This window comes from Ctenopharyngodon idella, chromosome 13, assembly GCF_019924925.1.
Source record: "Ctenopharyngodon idella isolate HZGC_01 chromosome 13, HZGC01, whole genome shotgun sequence".
Classification (NCBI taxonomy): Eukaryota; Metazoa; Chordata; class Actinopteri; order Cypriniformes; family Xenocyprididae; genus Ctenopharyngodon; species Ctenopharyngodon idella.
The window spans coordinates 14,204,133-14,224,404 of NC_067232.1; the positions used below are offsets into that span (position 1 = coordinate 14,204,133).

Consider the following 20,272-nt stretch of genomic DNA (forward strand, 5'->3'; position numbering starts at 1 on the left):
GAATGGAAATTTAGCATGAAACTGGGGTTATAGACGGGCGGGGCTTAGTGACCTGGTATGGTTATTTAAAATTATTATTCTCATGTTTTAAGTCTTCACTGAGAATTTTCAGTTTAGTGGTTATTAAAGGTTGTAAGTGTGATTATTTGGGTGAAAATTATTGTCAAGAATGCTGCTAAAATAACAGGATGACGGCCGTGGCGCGTGGTACCTGATACTTTTCTCAGCCCAAGTCAGGATTATTCCTGATTAAGGCCACGGTATTTATTCATCTTTTCGAGACAGATTATGCGGGTGTTTATTAGTGTCAGATATAAATCAATGAAATGAATTTATTTATTTGAATACCGTTTTTACATTAATAATGTGCTCAGTAGGACAAAACCACTATGAGATACTTTTTTGAGCCCACAAGCGCCCCCTAGAGGAATACACTTTTTGTGCATTGGGAAAAACCTAATAACATTCCGCTCAATGAGAACAATATCCCGGAACTGCTTTGACATACAAGGCACAACATCACATCATTACTACAGCGCCACCAAACCTCCAGCGGACTTTCCTTTATGCAGAAATAGTAATCTATTTCAAAGGAACAATAATATCTTCCAAATAATGCATTACCAAGGCATTCTGACATAAACACAGGCGAATTCAACATGAAATTAAATACCATGAAACTCTGCCATATGATTATAATAGCAATGTAGAGACCATAGGTAGAGACGTGTCTAAAACATATCTAAAAGAAAACCACCAGATGGAGCCAAAGTGCCAAATATGGACTACATCCACTGAACTCTATATATATTCCTTATTACAGTATCAGTGACTACATTAATGAGCTAACCAACTACCTAAACAATAAATCGACCATCTAAATTAACAGTATATGGTTATGTATTTGAGTCAACCTCGGTGCATTTGTTTTTGGTGGATACACTGAAAATAGGCCAAAGGACAATTTATGTTGGCACCCCCATCATACTAGGATTCCAGACGTTTCTATAGAACATAAATCTTAAGTCAAGCAGTCATGCTATGGACACTGGATCTGTTTTCCAATAAGCAAGATGGGAATTTGTTGACGAGACAGTAGGCAAGCAAAAAAAAACATATGCAGTCGGTAGTGCAGAGATGGAAATTTCCAACACCACAAAAAAGGCACCCCATCTCTCACGCCACTCATGTGTCGAAGCCACGCCCACCGAAACAAACCCACACTGGCAGAGCTTCTGATTAGCTGAGAGGAAGGTGTGTCATCGGGTGTGACGCAGGCTGTGGCCGCTCTATGAATAGAAAAACGTGGTTCGCGCCGATGTGAGCGAATGTATAACGAAGCTGCATAAGAAACAACTGGATGCTGGAGGACTCTTGGATTTTGGGGGGGCGGTCTTTATAAATTAATTGGAAGACTTAAATAAAAACGTCGTGCCAGTTCTTCGAGATTCAACAGCCAGATTCGAGCCAGAGGATTAAAAAGCCACACCGGTCGACAGACCATTTGTTTGAGACAAACCTTTTTTTTTTTATTTCGTTTCATAACTCTCCGGTTGAGTCAGCATGGCATTGAGAGGACCACTGTCCAGATTATTGAGATCCACGCTGAGTTCCTGCCAGCAGAACCGCTCGCATTCTGTTGCCATTTTGGGAGCTCCGTTTTCCAAAGGACAGGTAATACATAATTTATTTATTCAAGGAAAACTCTCATAAACTCACTGATGTATAACAAAATGATGTGACTGCATTTTTACGATTCTCAGAAAAGGAGAGGGGTGGAGCATGGACCCAAAGCCATCAGGGATGCGGGTTTGGTGGAGAGACTTTCAAATCTTGGTAAGTACATTATTAGTAGGCTATTTGTTTCATCTATCTGTCTCTCTCTATCTGTCTATATATATATATATCCATCTATTCAGATTTTTGAGACTATATAAAATTCTGTCATTTATGTACCCTCTGAACTTCAAAAAGATGTAAGCGACTGACAGCTTTAGTCACTTATTGCATCATTTTTCGTACAGTAATGAATGTCTAAGGTTGTCATTCTGCCTCATCAAATATTTAAAGGAATTCAATATATATTTAAGTTGAATATTCGATTTTAGCTGGGAGTGAAAATTGTAATTTTTGGGTGAACTATCTCTTTAAATAAATTCGTCGCGAGCTCACTGCTGAGAATCAAAAGGGGGCACTGAAATAGCTGTTACATCATCCAACGGTCAGATACCACAGACGTGAATGAATTTACAATGACGCATCACAATCTGTTTGTAGCAATAAAAATGTAATTGTATGTGTTTTTTAATACTTAAACTTTAAATTGGTCAATAAAGGAGTTTTGGATGTTGTCTGGCCGCAGAGAGAGGAGGAAGGGAAGGAGGGGTTAGATTTACAGTAAGTACGTGCGTCACTGCAGTTCACCATTCAGAGATGCCATGAGACGACCTGCCACATCACAACAATAGGGTATTATGTCATAAACAAAAGCCTGGGGATGGCTCAGTAGGGATCTTACATTTACATGTATTCATTTAGCAGAAGCTATTTTCACACAGAAGGCGTTTTTGCATTCAAAGAAGTACAGCAATGAGAAGTGACCCAAGAAAAAGAGTACGTGCTGGTAGAGATGCAAGACAGCAGCAAGGGTTGGAGAACGTTTTTTTGTTTTGTTTTATGGCCTTTGTGCTATTAGGTTTGTCGTAAGGATAACGTTTCAGAGGCGTTGACGGAGGCTACAGAGTCATGCAAAAATGATGTGAACCTGAATGTGTTTTTTCACCGGAGTGACACAGGCAGATGTTATTTTGGGTCTTTCCTCTGGCTAGTCAGGAATGAACCTGGTGAGGTAATGGGATTTCTGTCGTGGATTAACCACTGCCAGTAAAATGTGAAAGCGGTTCCCGCCGGAACGCTGTACAAAAAGCTCTGGGACGGCTGGCTTCAGACTACAGGGGAACATTAGTGGTTTTTAATTACAAGTTTCCATAATTAATTATTCCTTATAAACTAAATAAACAATGAATGCTGCATTCATTATTTCTCTTTGTCTGGAAATAAAGAGTTTGAAACGTTCACTGTCTACAGTTGTCACGATCCCAATATTTCTCGATTTTTCGATACCTAAGCAAAAACAATAATACTATAATAATAACAATAATATTTTTAAAGTACATGTTAAAGGCAAACCTTTAAGAGCATAGAGAGAGTTGTATCGTTACATCTTTTTTTAAACTTTAGTATCTACTTGCTACCAAAGCTTACTTTTGAAATGCTTATCGGGTACCACTACTAATAATAATAATTAAATAAAGGAATACAGTCAGTTGTTTCTTCTGAGTCATGAGATTCCAAAGTTGCTCGTCGGAATGTGCAAGTCACTTCATGAGTCTCGCAGACATTTAGTCAGCTGTTAATCACATAAACATCGTGCCGAGCTCAGTGTCGCTTTACGTAACTACATGTTCTCCATGTAATCCGATAGTTCCTGCTATCTTAAACCTGAACATTTTTCCGTCGGCGGTTATGTACAAATGGCATACTTATGACACAGCTTCGAAGACCCCGTTTCACCTTAGCTGTGGAGGTTTTTCACATGTTATCGCTGAAAATTTGTATACAATTTTAATATTGCATTTTTGTCTGTACTGGCTCACTATCTCTTTTAACAGAGAGATTTTTCTAGCATTTTGGGACGTTGAATTGCTTGAGAGAGGAAAAAATACCTAAATGTCCTTAAAGTTATACTTTTTTTTATTTATGACCAATGTTACTTTTTTATTATTATTTAAAAAAAAAAAAAAAATTTTAGAATCATAATTTTATTTCATCATGAATATTATTTATTTAATATAAAATATATTTATAACCTACTGATGCAATGTTGATTTGTTGCATCACTTTTACAGACGCTTGGCCGTTTGGAGCTATGGAAATAACCATACACCCTATATGGCAAGCATTCTTGACTAAACTATATCAGCGCTATATCCAATGCAACAAATATAGATGCTTGCTCCAGTTAGTAACTGTTGGTTGTGTATGTCATATGAACCTGCAGTTTTCAAATGCAGTTACAATCTAAACTTTAATCTCTGTCTTTGCTTATGACGACCAACCCCTTTGCTTCTATCATGGCCAAATCCCTAATTCCCTTGTAGTTTTCTTATTTTCAAGCAGAAAACGCATCTAGTATTTTAAATATACTTATTTAAACCTTAATCAGGTTCATCACGTTCACGTCTATTCCTGTTAAGAGGCCACTGTATGGTACACTGTACATCATATGTCGCTTTAAAATCTGAAGAGTAATTCAACACTTTCACTGAGGCTGGTCTGGTTCTGTCATGCTGGGCCCCATCAGCTGTTTATACCTTCAGTAGTGTCCTCCAATAGGAGTTTCAACCTACATTTCCATATGCCCACTACATGGCTTGGGCAGATTCATGCTGGGATTGAATGACAGAACTGTCACCTGCCAGCTTCGACCTGTCAGTCAAATAGTGTGGGGAAAGAAGCGAGCGTTTGGTCAGAGTTAGCAGAAAGTGTGGAAGCTTTAATGCCAGTGTTAGTTTATTTATATGTTCTGTCTTGTTGTAGACTACCCTGTACATGATTTTGGAGACCTGACCTTCAAGCATCTGGAAAAAGATGAGCACTTTATGCACGTGCCGTTCCCACGCACTGTTGGACGTGCCAATAAGCTGCTGTCGGGGGCTGTGAGCGGCGCAGTGGGGGCGGGACATACCTGCATCATGCTGGGGGGAGACCACAGGTACACAGTTTTACTGTGTATTTTTCCCATTTATCTTATAAACTAATCTAAAAAATCTGATTCATATATGATGGTCTTTATTGTTTGATAAACCTTCAATGAACAAAAAACTACAAAGCCTTTTATCTTGGTATATAGTTAAAGGATTAGTTTACCCAAAAATGAAAATTCTGTCATTAATTACTCACCCTCATGTCGTTCTACACCTGTAAGACCTTTGTTGATCTTCAGAACACAAATTAAGATATTTTTTAATAAATCCGATGGCTCAGTGAGGCCTCCATTGACAGCAAGATAATTAACACTTTCAATGCCCAGAAAGGTACTAAAGACATATTTAAAACAGTTCATGTGACTACAGTGGTTCAATCTTAATGTTATGAAGCGACGAGAATACTTTTTGTGCGCCAAAAAAACAAAATAACGACTCAACAATATCTAGTGATGGGTGATTTAAAAAAACTGCTTCATGAAGCTTCGAAGCTTTACGAATCTTTTGTTTTGAATCAGAGCGTGTATCAAACTGCCAAAGTCACGTGATTTCAGTAAACAAGGCTTCGTTACGTCATAAGTGTTTCGAAATGTTTTGAAATTTCAATGGTTCACGTGACTTTTGCAGTTTGATATGCGCTCCGAACCACTGTTTCAAAACAAAAGATTCGTAAAGCTTCGAAGCTTCATGAAGCAGTGTTTTGAAATGGCCCATCACTAGATATTGTTGAATAAAGTCGTTCTTTTGTTTGTTTGTTTTTTGGCTCACAAAAAGTATGCTTGTTGCTTCATAACATTAAGGTTGAACCACTGTACTCACATGAACTGATTTAAATATGTCTTTAGTAACTTTATGGGCATCTGAATGTGTTAATTATCTTGCTGGCAATGGAGGCCTCACTGAGCCATCCGATTTTATCAAAAATATCTTAATTTGTGTTCCGAAGGTTGTGTGGAATGACATGAGGGTGAGTAATTAATTACAGAATTTTCATTTTTGGGTGAACTAACCCTTTATGGGTCATTGCCAATGGAAAATGTCAGAGTTTATATTTAGTTACCTATTTCACAAGTCTTTCCATTTTTGTCTTTTTGGCACAAGCATGAAGTAATGTTTTGGCAGTCTGGCTAAGCTGAAGCCAGTTTTATCACTTCGCTTCTAAAAGGTCAAGGTTTTTCTTTTTGTTGCTGAAAGCTGTTTGCATTTCCAGCTAATTGAAGCCAAAATTTTCCAATCAAAACTAGTCTTAAAAAAAAAAAGTAATCTCAGACTGTTGAATTTGGTATACTAAAGGCCAAAATCAGCAAAGCAACGCTGCGTTTGTGACAAAATTTGTGATGATTTCATTCCCACAGCCTAGCGATTGGTTCAGTGGAAGGCCACGCTCAGCAGTGCCCTGACCTGTGTCTGATTTGGGTGGACGCTCATGCGGATATCAACACTCCTCTGACTTCACCTTCTGGAAACCTCCATGGGCAGTCTGTAGCATTCTTACTTAAGGACCTGCAGAACAAGGTGATTAACATTCATGCACAAAAGATATGTTGATATTGTGCAATCTCTGACATGACTTTAATACCTTTATCTCAAAGAAGGTAATACTTGTAGATGACTTTTTTTCCATTTGTCTCCAGAAATATCTGATAAGCTTTGTCCTTTAGAACATCTAAACTTAAAGCTGTTATATTCTTTGTAACTTGCAGATGCCAGAGGTTCCTGGATTTTCCTGGATGAAGCCTTTCCTGTCTGCCAGAGATCTGGTCTACATTGGCCTCAGAGATGTGGATCCAGGCGAGCAGTAAGCACACTATGTTCTGTCCCAAAATGACATCCAGGATTTACCACCATACCCTGTTCTTTAAAGCCTATGCTACTAAATCACCAATTGTCATTCCATAGGCTATTTATATAACTGACATTACCTGTAACCGCCAGCAGGGCACAAAAAACAGAAACTGTTTCTATTTTAGTGTATTAAAATATAATTAATTCCTGTGATGGCAAAGCTGAATTTTCAGCATCATTACTCCAGTCTTCAGTGTCACATGATCCTTCAGAAATCATTCTAATTTGCTGCTCAAGAAAGATGTATTATTATTATTGTGAGAGAGAGAGAAATTAGTTTAAAACTGCATTAATACTTATTGTTGCTAATTTGATTTTATTCATCTCAGTATAATCCTGAAGACCCTGGGAATTCAGTACTTCTCCATGCGGGATATTGACAGAATGGGCATTCAGAGAGTAATGGAGGTCACTTTGGATCACCTCTTGGCAAGGTACAGTGATATTGTGCAAAAACATACACACTTATTTAACTAGTAGTGGTGCTTCTGTAAACAACCAGCAACAGATTGCATGATCCTTGTGTACTGTAAAACTCTTTAAATGGGGGCTGAATAGTTTTCTGGGTGAACCAATGTCATACAAGATCACAAGCTGATTTATTTACCCTGACTTTTATGTCACCTTTAAATACAATGTGGCACTTTCTCTCAGTTTAATATGTGTATGCTACCTCACAATCAGACAACCAATGTAATTTGTCACTGTTACTTGTTTTTTATATCAGGAAACAAAGGCCGATCCACTTGAGCTTTGACATTGATGCATTTGACCCATCCCTGGCTCCCGCCACTGGAACTCCTGTTAATGGAGGACTGACATATAGAGAGGGCATCTATGTAACAGAAGAGATCCACAACACAGGTACAGATCTACTTTTCACAAATTAAATTAAATAAATCCTAAAACTGATGCTAATACAACCTTTACCAAACCACACAGGTTTACTCTCTGTAATGGACGTGGTTGAAGTGAACCCCACACTAGGAGCCACGCCGGAGGCTGTGGAGGCCACAACCAGCCTAGCCGTTGACGTCATCGCATCTGCTCTGGGTCAGACACGTGAAGGTGCACATGTTGCCTTCCCAAAGATTCCAGAACCAAAAGAGGACACTGAGCTGCGGTTGTAAAACACCAGCTAATCAAGGACTTTGACAAATGAACCACTTTGCATTCCAAAGTCTAAAAGAACAACACTGAAGGATTTGCAGAGAATGAGCACCAGACTAAAGATTGAATTTGAGCGTTACTGTAGTCTTGGTCAGAAAAAATTGATACCTCACTGGTAAAGTCCTGCTTTAAGCGCATGGGTGAGATTTATTATATACAGTACCTGCCACTAATTTTGGCTTAGCTTAAAAAAAGACAGCTGAGATCTGAATTCTTATATTTTGAGGACTAATATGTCTGAAAATTAAATGTTTTTAATGTTTGTCAGCTGTCATGGGATTAGTGGGTAACCCCTGATCACGCTCTGGGATTTGCTGCAGGAAAAAGTGGCATAAAAGAAAATGTGCATAACACATTTTTAAAGGCTGAGGTGACTCTTTACTGTGGTGGACTTTTACTTTCATTTGAGACATGTTTGCACTTTTGGACCAGAACTGGTTTATGTTGTATTTCTACGTTTGTTTGTTTCTTTGTTTTGTATTGTAGACTGCTTTTAATGGCTAATCTAATCCCACGGGTTTGGTTAGGTTGAGACAGAATGTTTTTTTTTTTTTAAATAGTAGATTTGAAATAAGTTATTTTAGTCATTTTCATATGTATTTAATTAAACCTTCTGAAAAATCATGTATGAATGCATTTCGTACAACTTTTCAGATCTGAATTCATCACCAGTACCAGTATCTTCTTAAGGAAGGGAGGGTTGATTTGTTGTATTTCTCTGTTTTGATGCAATAAATGAATGTACTGGAGAAAAACTGTAACTTGTCCTTGATTGAGTTGTTTTTAATACTCCTGATGACCTGTCAATAACTACATTAAATAAGAGAATCTTCTTAAGGATAAAATAATATTTAATGCTCTGCCTATGATTAGAATCCAGAAATATTAGGGTTTTTTGATTGTCAATTGGCATATAAAAACACTAACCCCCAGTTTCACAGACCAGGCTTAAGAAAATCCTAGACTAAAATGCATATTTGAGCTGTTTTATCTGAAAGGAACTTTCACTGATGCATCTTAAAATATGTCAGTGCTATTGTTGTGTCTCAAGATGCACCACAGTAATGTTTTTTTTTTTTTTTCTAGGGTACGTTTATAAAAGCTACTTAAATGCCCTAATTGAACTAAAGCCTAATCCTGCCTTAATCTAAGCCCTTTCTGTGAAACCGGGCCTAAGACACTTGTATCATAATAAGCCCACTAAGCTCAGAACCCCCTGAACCTCAGCCTGAGAAAAGAGTAATAGAGAAACTGCAGACTTTCTTAAAATAAGACATAAAAAAACAAGTTAAAGGAACCATGATCAAATTAAATAAACGTATTGGGGCGTTTTCCTGGACAGGGTTTAAATTAAGACTTAATCTAAAATAGTTAATCGTGGTTTAAAAATGGCTTTCTGAAACACAGATTAGGTACAGATTACTAACACCTGGACTACAGAGTCCTGAACTAAAATAAACAAGATTAATTTAAAACCAACTGTGCATGACACAGGTTGCCTATAAAACATGTAATGAACCAAGAAAAGCTTAAAATTGCATGGAACTGACAAGCAAATCCCATCAGAAAAAGACTGCAAAAAAAAAACGAGAAAAATATTTTCAAGCAAGCAAAATAAACTGCACACATTAGCTGCGGAATAAAAGAAAAGGAATGCCTGGAAATATATATATATATAGTTACTTTATTTGTCATATAGCCTGAAATCAAAACCCATTTTCCAGCTTTATTTCAAATTTTGCCTAACAACAACAAAGTAATGAAAGAAAAAGCAGCAATACTGAAAATTTATAAAAAACTGAAAAACAAGAATAACAGGGTTGGAAAAGTCATCAGTCTCCTGATTTAATACTTCATAGAGCTACATTTTGCTTTAATTCCATCCATGAATCTTTTTGGATATGTCTGTACTAGCTTTGCACACCTAGAATGAGGAATATTTGCCCATTCTTCCTTGCAGAATTGCTCAAGTTCAGTCAAATTCCATGGCACGCAGCAATACACTGCTCTCTTCAAGTTCATCCACATATTTTCTGTCAGATTTAAGTCAGGGCTCTGACTTGCCCACTCAAGGGCATTCACCTTCCTGTCCTTAAGCCATTGTGTTGTTCTTTTGGCGGTGTTTAAAATCATTGTTGCGCTGGAAGGTGAATGACCTGCCCATCTTCAGTTGTCTAGCAGAGGGACGAAGGTTTTCCTCAAGAATTTGGATGTAGGCTACTTGGCAGCATCCATTGTCCCTTCAATCCTGACCAATTGCCCAGTCCCAGCTAAAGAGAAACACCCCCACACTTCACAGTAGGTATGGTGTGTTTTGGGTGGTGTGCTGTGTTTGCTTTTCGCCAAACATGGCACTGAAATAAAGAAGCATTTCCTGAAAAAGTGCCACGCTTGGTCTCGTTTGCGCTATGCGAAAACACACCTGGAAGACTCTGATCATGCCATCTGGCAAAAGCTGCTATGGTCTGATGAGACCAAAATTGACCTTTTTGGACTGAACTCCAAGCAATATGTTTGGCCCCAATCTAGGTGTGCAAAGCTAGAACAGACATATCCAAACAGATTAAAGGCTGTTATTAAAACAAGAGGTGGCTCTACAAAGTATTAAATCAGGGGACTGATGACTTTTCCAAACCTGTTTTTCTAGTTTTTCCGTTTTTTATTAATTCTCGGATCTGTTGATTTTTCTTTCATTACTTTGTTGCTGCAAGGCAAAACTTGTAAATATAGCTGGAAAAGTTTTTTTTTTGGAATGGGTTTTGATTTCAGGCTGTACGACAAATAAGGTAACTATTTTAAAGGGGTATGATGATTTTCTATATATATATATACAGTGCTTAACAAATTTATTAGACCACCACCCAACGTAAGGTTTGTGCCACAGCTGACCTAAACTAACAGTATTGGTGATTACCAAAATCATTTTTTATGTTTCTGTAACGGTTAATCCACACCAGTATGTGTAAGCTCTTTAGTCACAGTTGTGTTTCTAATGCTATAAAATATAATTATTGTTGGGATTTAATGGATTCAAAGATAGACCTTACAAAAGTTTCATCAAAAGCAAGTCTTTGGGAACAACTAGAAACTATCTGGAAGTCAATAACAAAATAGACTGTGGAAAGGTACATAAAAACAATGCTTGCAAGAATGCAAGCTGTTATCAAAGCCAAAGAAGGCCATACAAAATAAAAATAAAATTTATATATTTTTTGGGTTATGTGTGAATAAAGACTATTTAGTTGTTTCAGTTTGTTATTTGTCTAATAAACAAGTTTTAAAAAAGTTTTTGACAGATTCCTAAAATATTTGTGGTCTAATAAATTTGTTAAGCACTGTATATATATATATATATATATATATATATGGTCAGATTTATTAGCACCCTTGATAAATATGTTCAAAGAAGGCTGTGAAAATAAATCTGTATTGTTTATCCTTTTGTTCTTTCATTCAAAAAACAAAAATCTAACCCTTTAACAAGTAAAACAAATAAACGTGTCACATTATGAAATAAATGTTTTTCTCTAATACACATTCCCCACATTTATTGGTATCCCTAGAACTTATTATGAGTAAAATCTCTGAAGATCTCAGAAGTATATTACCATTCATATTTACAATTTTTAGCATACCAGGGTGAAATTGTCCAGCCATGGCTTCCTGTTTCATGGGACAATTAATATGAGGAAACAAAAAAGTCAAATTTCCTTGATCATCCATCACAATGAGTAAAACCAAAGAATATAGTTCTGATGTGCAGCAAAAGATTGTTGAGCTTCACAAATTACAATGTCAAGAAATAGAAAATCAAAAAAATGTGTATGTATATATTTATTTCATGACAACTCTCAGAGAGATTGCAGACTGCCAATACATTCATAGACATGCTGTTGCTGCTGCACATATAATAACATACATGAAATGACCCCTGGCCGTAGCAGGTCTATACAGGTGGAGCTGGGGAAGGAGGAGGGTTCTGAAAGCTCGCTGCAGACTGCTAACAACAAACAATGCCAAGTATTTGAATGTTAAGCAGCAAGTTCATTGGCCACTGATGCAACAGCAACCAATCAGCTGTGCTATGTAGTTAATGATGTGACTGGTACCAAATAGTTAAGGATCTATCAGTCTGCGCCATCTAGAGTTTCATGACAGAACTTGGTATGTGTATATATATATATATACACACACATATATGTATGTGTGTATATATATATATATATATATATATATATATAATACATGTGTCTTCTTTGAAACAACAATAATCTGAAGTTAAACCTGCCACCTGGTGGGTTTACTTTAAGCCTCAATTTAGTCCTGGAGTAGCTCTAGTCTTCCTCCAGGAAATCAGCTTATTAAACTCTGGACTATACTAAGTCCAGGACTATTTAAAACCATGACAGAGAAAGCAGATTTCTGTTAATCTGGTTTAAAGTGCCATTTTGGTCTAGGACTAGGCTTAATCTCTGTCCAGGAAACCGCCCCCAACATTTAGAATAAACATTTATGCGTTGTTTTTCTTAGATGGATGATAAATAATAAAACTGAATCTGGCTAATATATGATCAGCAGTTTTTAATCAGTTAGGCTAAGCAATCAAACATTAATCAAAATTTTATTTACAAAATTTATGTTTGCATTTTTTTAATTAATCGTTTTTGTCATTTTATGCATTTCGATAAGGGATTAATCTTGATTTAATACTCAATTCATTGTAAGACTATTCAAGTTAGGTTAGGTTTACTAATTTGATAAAATTAACCGTTCAAATCCCTCACCCTGAGTATTGGTAACAATGACGTTTATTTTGGTAAGCGCCATTAACAAATCCGCCTAATGCAATTACAAAAAGACCTTTTGATTGGGTTTGTGATTGATTTGAAAGGGTAATCAACTGATTCACCTGTTATGCCCCTTTTATAATCCTATCAACACATCATAACATCTGTGTATGACTGCGGAATGTGATGGGGATTATAGATGGAGATTATAAACAACATGTAAAAGGTGAATCACCTGCTCACACCTCAAATCACTCACAAACATGATTGCGAATGACTGGTCTCCACTGATACTTCTGCTGTTTTGTCCTAAAATGACAAGAAATACCAACAGTCAGCTGGCAAAATGTCAGTGTGTCAAGGTGACCTGATAGCCATGGACATTGCTATTTCCACTATAACAGGTGTTCGTGTCACTTTATTCTCAGTCATGTTTATAGTAATGTCTACCCCCGTATCTGACAGGCTAAACACACCCCTTTCTCCACCAACCAAGGCTTATGAAGCAAGTGACGTGCATGTTTATAGCTGTCATTCTCTTGGCCTGGAGTACCCTCAGCTTTGTTGTGACAGATTGGTGGAAAAACTAAAGGAAAACACACACCCATTTAAGGAACGAACGAGAGCTGTTACATTTAATGCCTTGTTATCACTTGTCTCAAAAAAAGTCTAATACACAATGTAATTCTGATCACAGTTAAAAGTTCAGTAATAGTTAGAGGGAGAGTTCACTCAAAAATAGAAATTCTGTCCTATGGCATTCCAAACCTTTAAGACTTAATTTCTTTTATGAAAAACAAAAGAAGGTATTCTGAAGAATGTTTCAACCATTTTTTATCCATACAATGAAAGTCAATGGGGTCCAATGTTGTTTTTACATGAGGTTTGGAACAACATGAGGGTGATTACATTATGACAGAATTATATATATTTTTTAAATTGAACTATCCCTTTAAAGTGATTGATGTGTATAAAAATGCAGATAGATTGCATATATATTCTTTTTCCACTCTTTTCACTGGTTGCTTCATTTACACCATTCATCTGTCCATACATCTACATCTACACCTTGGCACCCTGAATAAGCCAAGGAGGGAGTAAGGCCATCTCTCGTCTTTATACAGGTCCTGATCCTCCAGCAGTCTGAATGCACAATAGTCACCATCTTCTTTTCACCCTGAGAGCACTACTTATGCTAATACAGTTTAGCGCTTAAAATAACCGCCCATACATGTCCATGTGACAAGTCACGAAAGCATCCAGTACACTGTCACCGGGCCAGACACCAGTGAACATCAGGAAGAAGAAAAGGAAGAAGTGGAGTCTTTTACAGCCTTGTGTGTCTCTTTGCCTACTTGCGAAAGAACTTCAAGTAAACCACCGCCCCTAAGATGGCCAGCTCCATGATGATAATGACTGATAGTAGGAGTTTGTTCGTCACCAGTCTGAAATGACGGGAAAGGAAGCTTGATTGAGTATATTCTCAGAAAGAGATTTGGAAATAATTCTAGTGATGTAAAATGTGTTTCACAAGTGTGCAAGTCTCACCGTCTGGACATTGTGCGCAGGATTTTCCTGCTGCGGCTCAAGTTCTCTCCAGTGTGAACCAACTGAAGAGAAAAAGAGAAGAAGTGAATTCATTCTAGACATTTCACTTGTGCAGTTTATTATCTGCTCGTTCAACAGTAACAATAATGGGGAATGGTCTAGATATCTCTTGCTTACTCTGTCTCTTGTGCGGTCCAGTTGTTCTCTCTGTTCTCCAAGCTCCTCAATGATGTCTGTGCCAATCTGGTCGGTCTCTGCCGCAATCTGTTGACTTCGCTCGATACTTTTTGACGCATTATTTAGAGACTCTGTCCCCTGGATGAGCAAAGCACGCTGGGACTGAAGATGAGTCTGCAAAAACAAACATAACAATTCGACAATTAGTAACTCTTTAACTAAGACCTGCTGCATACTCACTTATAATACCAGTGTCTGTCTTTAGCCAAAATTACTGATCTGGTTAAATGACATCAAATACAGATAATACTACAAAAGAGCACAACTTTTAGTTCATTTTTAAGACACTGTATAATCCTTAATAACATAATATAAGTCTATTATAGAATATACGTAATTGATTAAATAGTATATTACAACATAATAATGAATTATAATACATTGTTTCATCAATTACTTATATTGTATAATTGACTAATACTATATAATAATTTTATATAACAAATTTAATTTAATTACTTGATTCACAATACTTCATGAGATGAGTCTTTGTATTTTTGTCTGATTTTCAAACACTTTTTAGCTTAGACTTAAATGCTGTAATGTTGTATTTAATCTCAGTGCTGGTTGGTTTGGTTCCAGGCTTAGAACGACAGAAGCCGGAAAAAATGAATGGGAAAAATATATATGGAGCTGAAGATGGATGAAAAAGTGAGCAGGAACTGTTCCTCACTATTGCTCTTTTGACTGTCACTGAATCAAACAAGTGCCTCATGAATCCCTCATAAAGTCCACTCAAATGGAAGCATACGCTATTCTTTTCAGGTCTTTCTTGTTGACCTTCACTTGCTCAGTTTCAGAGAGTTCAGAAACAGGACTCTTGGGACATACTGCATGACCTTGCTCAAGGCAACCTCCTGTGTGCGCAACAAAAAAAAATCATTCCACTCTAGCGCAACAGGCATCTTTGTTTGTATAGTGGTAGGGAGTTAACCAGCATCTCATACTGTTGATTTGTGTGTGTATGTAATGACAAACTGGGTGGATTTGTTTTTGTTTTGTTTTTTAATTACAGGATAAGTAAAATGACAATTATTTTGAATGCATATTTAAGACTCCCCTCAATCAATCAATCAATCAATCAAATAAAACAACAAACCGAACGAATACCGTCTTTTGTTGAAGAACACACTATACATCATATGTCTGATTTCAGTTTACAAGCTTACGTATCACTTCTGGAATGCTAGCAAGGTGTGTCATTAAAAAACACGCAGGGAAGATAAGAGATCTGTGGTGTACTTAAGGAATTTCCTGTAGGAATACCCATTTGTTGAGGTGGGTTGTAGCCAGTTCTAGCCTGATGAAAACTAGATCCAACTGGAGAGATGTAGAAATTCTCTATCATCATTGTACCATTGAGCAAGACTTGTGTGTAATCATGGAAGAGTAGCTTGAATTTAAACACAACAGCCTCTCTAAGTACAAGGCAGTGTGTTTTCTTTCTTAATCCAAATCAAACAGAGATGCTAAAATTTGTCCATCCTCAGTAACACCAAGGTCACTATGATATAAACATGTTCTCTGCTGTCAAAAAGAAAACCATTTCATCAGCTGATCTTATTCCTACCATGAACATTTTTTCCACAACAAACAGACTTTCTAAGCCTAACCTTTGCAAAATGCATGTGAATGTGTGTAATTCATGACAGAATCTTCTACTTCTTTCTAATGAAGGATTGGCAAGACTTTACTTACACTCTGGTCATTCTGTGCAGCATATATCCCTTGTCTGCTGTCCCCAAGGTGACTTGAAAACCCTGGTGTTGCTGAGAGTCGTATGTCTCTCTGCAGTTTTGCCAAATCTCGCCGGTACAGTCGAATCTTTGTTGACATGGGGGTTCGAAAGGATGACGGAGCACCAAACAGCTCCTGTTCCATGCCCTGAAGCTGGGAGAGACATCACACATTCATTATTCTTTGATGAATAGAAAGAACAACACTTATTTGAAATAGAAATCTTTTGTAACATTATAAATGTCGTTACTGTCACTTTCAATCAATGAATTTCTTTCTTGTGCTGAACACAAAAGATATTTTGAAGAATGTCGGTAACCAAACAGCTGATGGGCCACACTGACTTAAAAAAAATACTATGGAAGTCAATGGGGTCCTATCAACTGTTTGGTTACCGACATTCTTCAAAATATCTTCTTTTGTGTTCAGCACAAGAAAGAAATTCATACAGGTTTGGAACAACTTGAGGGTAAGTAAATGATGACAGAATTTTCCATTTTTGGCGAGCTATCGCTTTAATGCGGGTTTGCATGTTCTAACAAGGCAGACTGTCACCGGTTGTCTGAAGCACTACTGCCACCTGGTGTCTCAAACTGGTCCAAAAAAAATTATTTTTGCAATGCAAATCATCAAAGCTTTCTGCCCTGTCCAAACACCCACACTTGCGGTCTTTGCACTTGACCACTTGTCTACTTACATGACGTATTTCCTGTATTTGGCTCAAGTGTTCAAGTAGGCGTAAAGACCGCAAGTGTGTATAGAACTTTTGATTACCTGATGGGACACACTTATAGTCTTGCAAAAAATGCAAGTTTACAGAGCTTTTTTATTTTCAATACTTTGTATTTTAAAATAAACTTCTAAATGTTTGTCCAGTAGTTGCTATGTAACTAGAGTAGATGCAATTATAAAATTGTGGTGCTTCTAATTAAGTGATAAAAAGCAGTTGCAAATGTTGTACAAAATACACAAACCCTACCCATATTTGCACCAATAAAATGTGCACCACTTTATGTTTTACTACCAAATTATATGCAAAATCTAATTAATTTAACTTACAGTGGAATGTTTTCCTCAACATCTTGCGATTTCGGGGCACATGAACTCCCGAACATAATGCATAATGGGATACGCTTAGCCTCGAACACTGCTCTGAAGCAGTATTCGATATAGTGTGGGTTTAGTGTGCATTAAGGGCACTGCACTTAGGCATTTTTAAGACATGGGACAGTCTTGCGCACTTACTTCCTGTCACGTGCACAAGCTCTCAAGTGGCCAAGATCGCAAGTGTGGGTATCTGGACACGGCATTCGTGAGAATTATGAAACTCTTCAAACCCTTCACCCTCTAGTGGAATGAGCTGCCAACCTCCACCCTATCTGCTGAGAGCATCATACATTTTTTACTAATATAAATTTCTAAGAAACCTTGCTTGGTTTGCATTAAAATACAAATGTAATGTAAATGTCATCAGGGTTCCCACTCTTAGTACATTTTTATGCAACAGTACTGTGTCAATGCCAAAAAAATTTCAATATCAGAATATCATAAAACTTTCCCATCGTTAACTATTGCTTGAAGGTAATGATAGCTGCCAAATCAAATGTCATTTGTTTTTGTTTTTTTATATTTGATAGAAATTGCATTTCTAAAAGAAAAAGGAAAAAAAAAAGCTTTTTCTAGCCTATTATTTATATAATAATATAAATTATATATTTATTTATTCATGATTTAATGCCATATTAGCAACAAAGGCTATATTCATGGCAATATTACCAGTATTTAAAAATTATCATTACAATATAATTTCAATGTATTATTTACAATAATATTAAGTCTTAAGGAACAATCAATATACAAAAACATACATAAATAACAATAACAACAATAGCAATAATAATAATAATAATAATAATATCATATAGAATTTTTTTAATTTAATTTGTGATAAAAAAAAAATTCTAGAATTCTTCCAGGAGAGACCTTTTTAAAAATGTCTATTAATACATTTTCTGAATAAAAACGCTGTGTAATAAAGACATTCTATTAAAATATGTTTTACACTTAAGACATTCTTACACAAGTCACAAACCAGTTTCTCTTCTCCTTTTAATAAATATGAATGAGTGAATGACCAATTCGACATCTTGTATACACAACCTGATCATGTCTATTTTCAAAATAATAACAGTGATTAATTCCTTGATTTATGACTGGATTCACCTCATATAATTTGTTATGTATACACTCATTCCATTCTATTTGCAATAAATATAAATTATATAAGAATTATAATATAAATTATATAAGAGGTTTAGAATTTACTATAGAAATTAACATGACTCTTTAATTTGACTTTTCTAGGACTAGTAATCACAGTTTTAAGATTGTGTCCAAACTTTCCTCTATAGTGTGAATTATAGGGTTAGTTCACCCAAAAATGAAATTTCTGTCATTAAGTACTGTGCGCAAAAACAAAACAAAAATAATGACTTTATTTGACAATTTCTTGTCTTCTATGTCAGTCCCCTATGCTGTTGACGTAGTGAACACAGTGCAGTCACTGTAGTAACGTGGACAATTTTAACAATGTCTTTACTACCTTTCTAGACCTCAAAAGGAGCAAAGACATTGCTGCCTATGTGTGGCTCAGAAAGCTCTTGGATTTCATCAAAAATATCTTAATTTGTGTTTTGAAGTCTTATGGGTTTGGGATGACATGAGGATGAGCACTTAATGACAGAAATTTCATTTTTGGGTGAACTAACCCTTTAAGATTGAGATTAAAGTTAACATTGTAACATACCACTTCTTCAGCCTCTGAAACACGCTCATCAAAGTCCCTGACAATCCTCTTCCTTTCCTCTGGAAAACAAAATTGGGTTTAGTCAGGTTGAGTCCAGAAAGCCACCTTATTTATATATATATATATATATATATATATATATATATATTATAACACAAGGCAGACAACTGACATTGGGGGACATCGGGGGTAGACTGACATCTTACTGTTTCCAGTAGCCTCCTGAGATATAATAATGATAATAATAATAATAATAATAATAATAATTTTGAGTAAAATAACATTGAAAAGCAAAAACGTATGCTAAAAAAATACCAAAACCGTATTTCTGTCCTGCTCTCATAAACACACTTGTACCTGCACTCAACTGTCCGAATACTCTGTGGGGAACCATTCTGCTGTCATTATTCAGTTCTAGATATAAAGAGTTTATTCACCTCCCTGGCACCTCTGCGCCCGTTCAGGTATCAACTTCACTTCGGCATATAGAGATTTATACATCTCGTGCAGCTTTTCAAACTCCTCAGAAGACATATTAGGAGCGATTTTAACGAAGCCTTAAGCAAACAAACGTGACTTTTCGATATCAATAAGAATGTAATAAAACAACAGTGAATTTGACATTTGCTGTGATCTGAAAATAATGAGAAAAATCGGCTTTTCAGGCAATAACAAGATCCTCGGGACAGCAGCTGAAGCTTCCGTGTCGGACCTCGTGATTATAGGTGGTTTTGATTTTGCCTGAAAACAAAAAGGGAGCGAAAGACCCAAGACATAGTTTTTTAAAAATTCTAACACCTAAAAAGCAGATATTTAGTAATATTTACGTGTATCACTTATACTTTAAGATGCGTTATATTGCAAAATTTAACAAAAATGTGCAACAGTTCAACAAGGCAAATCTATAGACAGCTAGTGTCACGAATACATTGTGGGATCTGTAGTTTACATTATCCAGAAAACCCAAATAAACTGGTTTTGAAAATTTGATCGGCCAGTCGAAACTTCAGCAGAAAAAGCGTACATATATCCGTAATTAACTTGCATAAACGACTTATTAAGATTGTACCACGGCTTTACCCAAATTAAACAAGAATCAGGTGTTCACAGTTGTTTTTATGATTTTAGTTCCTGAAAAAGTTTTATTTCAAAGTTTCATTTTCAAGACATTTTATTGCCATGTTTTGTTTATTTTACAATACTACAAAAACATAATCTCTCTCTCTCTCTCTCTCTCTCTCCTCTCGTGTGTGTGTGTGTGTGTGTGTGTGTGTGTGTGTGTGTGAGAGAGAGAGAGAGAGAGAGAGAGAGAATAATTATATAATAATAAAAAATAAAGTGCTAGTAAATGTAAATAAAATAATTTTAAAATAACA

General features: G+C 36.3%; 2 protein-coding genes across 2 annotated transcripts; one reads left to right on the plus strand and one right to left on the minus strand.

The window, feature by feature from the left end:
- Positions 1–1,295: 1,295 nt before the first annotated feature.
- arg2 (arginase 2) lies at positions 1,296–8,542 on the plus strand. The gene is made up of 8 exons (XM_051915945.1): positions 1,296–1,674; positions 1,764–1,836; positions 4,600–4,774; positions 6,122–6,281; positions 6,470–6,564; positions 6,941–7,045; positions 7,339–7,475; positions 7,554–8,542. Exons 1-8 carry the CDS (start codon positions 1,564–1,566, stop codon positions 7,739–7,741), a joined length of 1,044 nt encoding a protein of 347 aa, XP_051771905.1. The 5' UTR covers positions 1,296–1,563; the 3' UTR covers positions 7,742–8,542.
- Positions 8,543–13,175: 4,633 nt separating this feature from the next.
- Positions 13,176–19,621, minus strand: vti1b (vesicle transport through interaction with t-SNAREs 1B). Its single transcript, XM_051916253.1, has 6 exons — positions 19,334–19,621; positions 18,897–18,955; positions 16,052–16,243; positions 14,294–14,467; positions 14,117–14,178; positions 13,176–14,013 (listed from the first exon to the last, which is right to left on the minus strand). The coding sequence occupies exons 1-6, from the start codon at positions 19,428–19,430 to the stop codon at positions 13,920–13,922; spliced, it is 678 nt and encodes a 225-aa protein (XP_051772213.1). The 5' UTR covers positions 19,431–19,621; the 3' UTR covers positions 13,176–13,919.
- Between the last annotated feature and the right edge of the window lie 651 nt (positions 19,622–20,272).

Bases quoted from the DNA above. Each gene is read 5' to 3' on its own strand.
- arg2 (XM_051915945.1), top strand. From the start codon at position 1,564: ATGGCATTGAGAGGACCACTGTCCAGATTATTGAGATCCACGCTGAGT. The intron at 4,775-6,121 runs GTACACAGTTTT...TCATTCCCACAG, and splicing joins ATGCTGGGGGGAGACCACAG to CCTAGCGATTGGTTCAGTGG. The intron at 7,046-7,338 runs GTACAGTGATAT...TTTTTATATCAG, and splicing joins TTGGATCACCTCTTGGCAAG to GAAACAAAGGCCGATCCACT.
- vti1b (XM_051916253.1), bottom strand. From the start codon at position 19,430: ATGTCTTCTGAGGAGTTTGAAAAGCTGCACGAGATGTATAAATCTCTA. The intron at 18,956-19,333 runs GTGAATAAACTC...TTTGTTTTCCAG, and splicing joins GGCGCAGAGGTGCCAGGGAG to AGGAAAGGAAGAGGATTGTC. The intron at 14,179-14,293 runs GTAAGCAAGAGA...TTTTCTCTTCAG, and splicing joins TGGACCGCACAAGAGACAGA to TTGGTTCACACTGGAGAGAA.